We start from the raw sequence: 7478 nt of genomic DNA, 5'->3' as shown, positions 1-7478 counted from the left end.
TACAAACATGTGCAGAAGATTCTTCTTGCATAGAAGAATCACCCATTCCTCAGAGCCTGCAGCTATTCCACACTATGCATTCACTCAGGGGCTGGCTGTGGCAGAGGAATTATGGACAGAGATGGGCACAAGATGAAAGCAAAACTAACCATAAAATGTAATTTTTCTACCTTTAAAAATGATTTCAGTAAAACATTACCTAACTTAAATTTATTTGTAAAATGCTATATTATATATAGCAAGAGCACATCAATATGACAAAATACCACTGTTTGGAACCAGTAACATCATATTTTCTATTAAGGACTGAAAGCAGCACATTTCAGAGCAACAAAACTTCAGTGCTTCTTTACAAAAGGAAGAAAATTAGTAAGGCACTTCCTCTAGGGTGCTAATAGCAAAAGCACCAGTATCCTTTGAGGCAATACAACAGTGATGAAAATGTTAATTTTAAACAGATTTACTATGCAAGACAAAGGCCTGGATGCTCCTCAGAGCAGCTTGTAATAACACTGGTCTAAGCCAGAACAAAACACAGCAGCATAGTACCAGAGTCTGTATTTTACCTTTTTGCCAACATTATCAAGGAAAACTAACATGACCAGGTTCAAAGCAGAGCAACAGAAGGACCTCCTGCAGTCATCAGAACATCCCACAAGCTCTTTACTAAACCAGTAACACTTACTGGGAATGGGCACAGCCCTCGTGGCTGGGCACGTATCCAGGCCTGGCTGTGCCCCTTCCTAGAGGAGTTTGACACTTCTGTCCAGCAGGGAGCCAGGAGCCCACCACTATCATTGCTTTTCAACAGCTCCAGAAATACTGGGGAGTTGGGCATTCTCCATGTTGGTAAGCCCAACAGGCTGGAAAACTCAATAACCACAGTGCTGACAGGCTGTTGTAGTCATCTATAGCAATTCTTTCTCTAAGAATTCTTGTTTCCTATACCATTTTGGAGTTCAGTAAGATTCTACTTACTGAAACTGTTTTAGAAGGTACAAATGTCTTGGCAAAAAAGAAAAATACCCACAACTCAAGAAGTTAGGCAACCTAGAAAATGGGCAAATTCTTCACATTCCAATGAATCCTTTTGCCAGCCTTCTCTTTTTCTAACAAAATATCTGCTACTTTACATTCTCTATGCACGAGAAAATCTAGATTTTTTTTTTCTTAATTTAGGACTTACTGTGTTAGCATACTAACTATACTTGAAGCCACATGTTAACATATCTTTGGATGTGCTGTACTAGCAGTCTTTAAACTTTCAGTAAACATAAGTTTGTTCTGGTGAACCAAATATATTAATTTCCTGTAGTGAGTATTTCTCTATACTACAGCCCACAGGTCCAAGTTGCTATACCCACATACACACTGCTCTCCTGTCTTTTATAAAATAAGTTACACTTACTGACTATTCTGGGTTAACTACTTGCTAACATCATTGTAACTCCATGGGGTCTCCCCACGGGGTCTCCCTCAGTTGTTCCCTTCTAGCCTGAGGCATACTGCCAAATCTCTGTCCAACACTGAATTGTAAGGATTTAAAAAAAAAAAAAAAAAAAGGGAAGGTTTTGAGATACTCAAGCTTTTACAGGGGAAATAATCTTGGATAGGGAGGTGAAATAATTCTGTTGCTTGTTCTTTTAAGATTGTGAAGAAAAGACAAAAGTCTCATCGTTGATCCCGTATCGTTCAGAGATGGCAGTGCCAATTCCAATGTCCAGAACAGTGGCCAATCCAAACATCATCTTTGCTTCACTGGGTTTATACAACCAGTGGTTCCCAACACTGTGTTAACTTTTCTTCATTGACTGTGTTGACAACAACATGGTCACAGTCGTACTGAGTGCCTCCTGTAGAGAGAAATGTCGAAGAGGGGAGGTTATCTTTCAAATAACAGACAAATACTCTAGGTTCAGAAAAGCTCTGTAAGAGCTGGTGTAGGCAATTTATCTTCGACCACAGCTCTGAGAGGACAAACGTATTTTCATCACTGCCTGCATTTGGAATTTATTTTTGAAACAGTTTTTGAATTAACCAAGATCAGTCTGCCTTATTCTCTCCACCCCTTTAGCAATTCAGTTTCTCAGCTTTTTCAGCCTGGATGGAAAAGGAAAGAAACACTGCAGTACAGTCAGGTGCAGCTCCCTGAAGACTGTCACCTCCCAAAAGTCACACTTGACTATTCAGTTTTCCTGCAATAATTGTCAATTGGCTCTAAAAACAGAGTGAAGATGTTTAGATGATGAAGTCCTTCTGCTACCAGACAATACACACGTGACCAAGTCAGAGACAAGGTCTGGCACTCATTTACTCCTTGCCATTATAATCCTTTATTGTGACCAAATGAATCACAAGTCATCATGCCCAATGTATCACCCAGTGTTCAGCTGTTTCCACTGGCAGCTGAATGTATCTGAATGCAAAATAGAAACATTTCTTAGGAGAGCTAATCTACTGATGTGGTACAATGCCAAATATGTTCTCATAGAACATAGAGGAAACTGGGAAGACACATTTGACTGGAGCTGAAAGTCAGAAGTGGTGTTTTTCAGTGGATAGAGAGACAATTTACTTTGATGGCATGATGCTCTGGACAAGGTTTTGTGCTATGCCAGTTTATCCACAAGGTGGCATTGGCAACTGCACAGTTTGCTGTGCAAATAAATGCACAACTGCATTCATTTACTGAGGAATTCTTTAACACACAATTTGTGGTCTGGAACGGATCGGCAGAGTTGGCAGAAACAGGCAATGTTCTTACTAGGCTTTCTCAAATAAAAGCTACGTGTATCTACTGTTTTGTATTTATTGTACAGATTTACTTTGTTTTAAAGCTAAGAGTGCATCAATACTCCCACTACCAGGCCTATCCATTGTAAAGTTCTTCAATTATAAATGCAGAATTGCTTTTAACATGATTTACTGAAGAACAGGTAATGCAGTAGTATTTCTGCTTGTTTGGAACAGGCTCCCCAGAGAAGTGGTCACAGCACCAAGCCTGATGAAGTCCAAGAAGCTTTTGGACAATGCTCTCAGGCACATGGTGTGACTATTGGGGTGTCTCTTGCAGGGCCAGGAGTTGGGCTTGGATGATCCTTATAGGTCCCTTCCAGCTCAGGATATTCTATGATTCCACATGATCAGTCCTGTTTAGTTCTCAAGTGCTGGCTGTTGACTGTGCTATTTTTCTGGTTGGTTTGGGTTTTTTTGGGGGGTAGTGGTCATTGTAATTGACATAATTAATGCCACAGCATCAATTTTAAATCAATTTAAAAACAGCTAAAAAAATAATAGAACATATATAGAAAATTATTACTCCCTTCACCCAAAAAATCAGTTATGTAAGAACATCTGATTATACTAATTCTGCTAATCATTCAATCTGCTACTTTTTTAGACCTTCTGTGAAGCTCTGAAAATGAAGTTCAGAAAGAGTATCTACACAAATCAAATTACTCTGACAAAAGTGATTCCAAAATACACATCAAGTGCTCACAGACCCCAGGCTGCTATGGCAGAATCTCACACTTGCCATATAGGCATAGCCATTAACAAACAAAAGAACCCCACCTTTTTGCATCTAATCACATTAATATACAAGCCTGCATTTACATCAGTATACAAACCTGCCTTTGCTTTCCTAATATCCTTTGGCTATTGCATCTACAACTGGTATGTAAGAAAATTTGCACTTACAGAAATTGAAGTTAATGAAAAGTTAGGTTGTTCTTGCTTCACCCTTTTAAATAATCATATTCACATTGCCTAAAAATTAAGCAAGGCTATCTACAGCGAGTGGTCACTGAGAATACAAGATAAGCAAGTACTGTGGGTTACTAAATTGTATGTAGGAGAAATTAAATGAAGTCTTAGGGCCTGTATAATTCAGGAGGTCAAACTAGCTGATCGGGTCTTTTTTGCTTCTAGATTAAAGCAACTAAAGCACCATCCTTAATTTAGTGTGTATCCCACTGCAAATACCATGTAATTAAGACCCAATGTAATGAGATAACATTTGCTTACCTTTGATATCTAAAACCAGCTTGGGTTTCATCTTGCTATAAATTCTGCCATCGGGACTAATATGCCAATATTGTTTGTCTTCATTCCGTTCAAATGACAGACCGAGTTTAGAGCCAGGAGTTATAAGATTTCCAACAATTGCCAAGCAGCAATCCTCTGCCATCTGTGTCATCAGAAAGGCAACAGCAATTACTCCAAATGGCCTTACTTCTACTGTCCACTGTTTTTTTTTTTTAATCAAATTGGAGAGATATCATCAGGTGAGAATAGAATTTAGGAATGACTTTCCCTCCAGGAATCCATTTTTGCCCCAAACTCAAGACTTTTCTTTTGTTCCTGTTTATGCCAACACTCTCTTCTACACAGGAACATTAAAGTGACTATGGTGTATCAGATCAAAAGGAACAATTAGCACCTGTCTATAGCAGTGGCCAATAACTGAAGATTACATTGATACCATGGAAGATTAAATTGCCAGTACTCCAGTACGAAGTATGTTCTTGGTTATCTCTTCCAGGCTACAGCAATTGCCAGCCCAGAGACTTTTCCATGCATCCTGGAATCTTTAATGCTCATCTTCTGTCCCGTGTATGAATTTATTAGTCACTACCCACCAAGATCAGAGTAACCCTTTCATGTGAACTCCCTTGTGTATTTTAACCCTTCCATACTGTGGCAAGCAGTTTGAAATCCTAACTACCATTATTTTAAAAAATATATAAATTAAAAATAAATTTAGATGCAAGTAGTTTTATTTGATGTGCTCCTCATCCCTGGATTATTTTAAAGGATGTGTTGTCTATGCTATGTTTGCAGAGACTACAAGCACATCATCCCTCAAAGTGTACCCTTTGTAGGCTAAAATGTCCTCACTATTTTGTCTCTTCCTTGCAATAGAGGCTCTCCATTTCCTCTGAACATATTTTTTTCCTAAACATTTCTAGTTTTGCAGTAACCTTTTCATAAAGAGGACATAGCTGCACAGTATCAAGTGTGTGAATTTCACAGGGTATAACAGTAATATTTGCTTCTTTGCTCTACACTTTTCCTAGTCACTTGTATTACTTGAATCCAAACATCTGCAAATGTCTTCTTGGTTAAAAAAAGAGCTGGCAAAAATCAAGGTTATTTCAAAAGAGTGTTAAGGCTGTATTACTAAGTAACAGTCAATTTTTCTACATAAACAGTGATTTTCAGTAGATCATCATAAACTGCACCTTTAAACTACTGAATGCACTTCTGTGGCAGATTGAACACTCATCAGTCATTGTTGAAATGGCCCTAAATTATTTTACAAGTACTTTTGAAACAACTTTTTCTTGAAAAATTCATACTTGTGACTGTCATAATCTAGAATTAAAGTTGATTTGGTTGTGAAATTCTCACTGGTATCTGAAGCATTCTCTAGTGGGACAAGGAGAACTCTGAGCTTAGACATTAGGTCCACTAGGCCAAAACTTCACTCATCTCCATGAAACTCATGAAGAGTAAGGAGACTTGCATTCACATCACTTCTGAAAAAAGGGAATGACTTTCATATCTTGCTTACTGGTTATCCCACATACTTGAAACAGCCCTTCCTTGAAAACCCCAGGCACAGCTCAAGGTCCCATCTCATAACTCAGTCACTGAGATGACCCAAGCTTACAGGAAGGTGCAGGTTCTTCCAGTGACCTGTGTCTGCCTCTGTGCAGGTAGTTACCCACCCAGGAACTCAGTTTTCTTTGGAAGATGTGGGTGAACCCAATTTCTGGTTTGTGCAAAATGGATTTACTACCATTCACCAGAAACATGGCAGAGCTCTGTAGGAGTTCAGTCACTTAAGATCAATGTTGCCAGCTTGCACTCTGCACTAAGCTACCTGATTCCTATACAGCACAAGCCATGTGTTTTCTGTGCACAGAAAAATTGCTTTATGAGATACAGAAAAAGGGCAAAAACCAGGAGCATTTATCCAAAGCCATACAATACCACACTGTCTCAATATGAAAACTTGTTGACATGTTTGAGAAGCACCATCAAAAGAGAAGTCTTTTGTATGTCATATTAAAGCTTTTAGCTTACTTTGCATCGTTTTGCTGTCTGCATAAATCCCTTTTACAACTGCATGTGTCCTGTAAACATGTCCAAACAATGCCTTAGCTTATTAACAGTAAGATTCTTCCCTCCAGCACAGATGACATAGTTATAAATGGCTCCTTTGAAGTTATACAATCCTATAGAAAAAGTTCGCATGATTCTTTGCAGTCAGGCTGTTTAACAGTATTAAAGTAACTTAATTTTCTTTTGGCTGGCATCCCTACTGAAGACTGTTCATGTTCTAACATTATATGAACTGTGCATACCTCTGCTCACCTCAATGACAATTTGCACATGATTAGTTTTATGGACTGTGAGAAAAGTAGGGCTTCATTTGGAAACTTGCACAGAAGAAAGGAAAAAGGATGGATTTGACTAATACAGGGATAACCAGAAAACAAACAAAAAACTCCGAAACAAAACCAAAAAAACCCCACCCCTAAATGGCACAAAAGAGTGGGATTTTATCTTTAAGCTTGCTTAAATGCAGAAGAGGATATTGTCCTAGGGTGACTTTATGATGTTTATATTTTTAACCATCTGTTTCCTCCCAAACCTTCCTCCCATTTGCTCTAAACCAGTACAAATACCAACCTACATTACACTAACTAACTGTATTACTGCAAGGTGTGCATAGTTCAAAATATTATCAGGAAGGGTCTCTCTCCTGCTTTGATACTTTTGCAATACTTTCTTTCCAAACTTCCATTATATCAAAAAGTATCATACAACTAGTTTGTATCACTTGAAAAGGCTAGAGTTGGTTAAAACAAAACAACACCCACAAAAACCAACTCCCTACAGAAAGATTACATTATAGCTGAAACAGATTAAGCCTATAAAATAAATGCAGATGCTGTAGTAGGAATTAAATTCATAAAGCCCTACTACTGGAGAGGAAAAGAGAAAATGCACATTGAACTCAAACCTTACCCGACACCTTATGAATCCATCCTGATAAACCCAGATTTGATCATCTGAGTCTGTATCTTCTGCAACCTGTATTCTGAGAAGATTCAGATTATCTAGGTTGCCATCAGCTGACATGAATTTTCCTGTTTCCTTGTTTCGAAGCCTGAAGTACACACGTTTCTGCACAAAACACAAGAACTCTTTAACCACAATCTCAGCAGAGAACACATCCTGCTCTGAGTTAACTTCAGAGCAGTTACTGTCAGTGCTGAACCCCAAACCTCCCTCTCTTTCTGAAAGTTTAGGTTTTTAATTTGAGAATGTAATGCAGAAGCCCATAAACATCTGGACAAGACAAGCTGTGAGAACTCACCACTCTGCATGGAGAGTTTTAGGCTTTCCTATGTACTGAAATCAGCACACAGTGGAAAGCTAGAAATTTTTAATTCAGAGCAGAATGA

General features: G+C 38.5%; 1 protein-coding gene across 2 annotated transcripts in view; it reads right to left on the bottom strand.

Moving 5' to 3' along the window:
* Positions 1 to 271: 271 nt before the first annotated feature.
* Positions 272 to 7478, bottom strand: part of CRYBG1 (crystallin beta-gamma domain containing 1) — a 95733-nt gene continuing 88526 nt past the window's right edge. For both annotated transcript variants that reach the window (XM_059468906.1, XM_059468907.1), the window contains exons 21-23: positions 7039 to 7197; positions 4027 to 4189; positions 272 to 1853 (exon numbers count right to left, since the gene is read on the bottom strand). In XM_059468906.1, coding sequence (XP_059324889.1) covers positions 1765 to 1853; positions 4027 to 4189; positions 7039 to 7197 — 411 coding nt within the window. In that variant the 3' untranslated portion in view covers positions 272 to 1764. The remainder of the gene's footprint in view (positions 1854 to 4026; positions 4190 to 7038; positions 7198 to 7478) is intronic.

The sequence above is a fragment of the Ammospiza nelsoni genome, chromosome 3 (genome assembly GCF_027579445.1).
Source record: "Ammospiza nelsoni isolate bAmmNel1 chromosome 3, bAmmNel1.pri, whole genome shotgun sequence".
In the NCBI taxonomy this organism is placed as follows: Eukaryota; Metazoa; Chordata; class Aves; order Passeriformes; family Passerellidae; genus Ammospiza; species Ammospiza nelsoni.
This window is presented reverse-complemented; position numbering and strand designations above follow the sequence as displayed.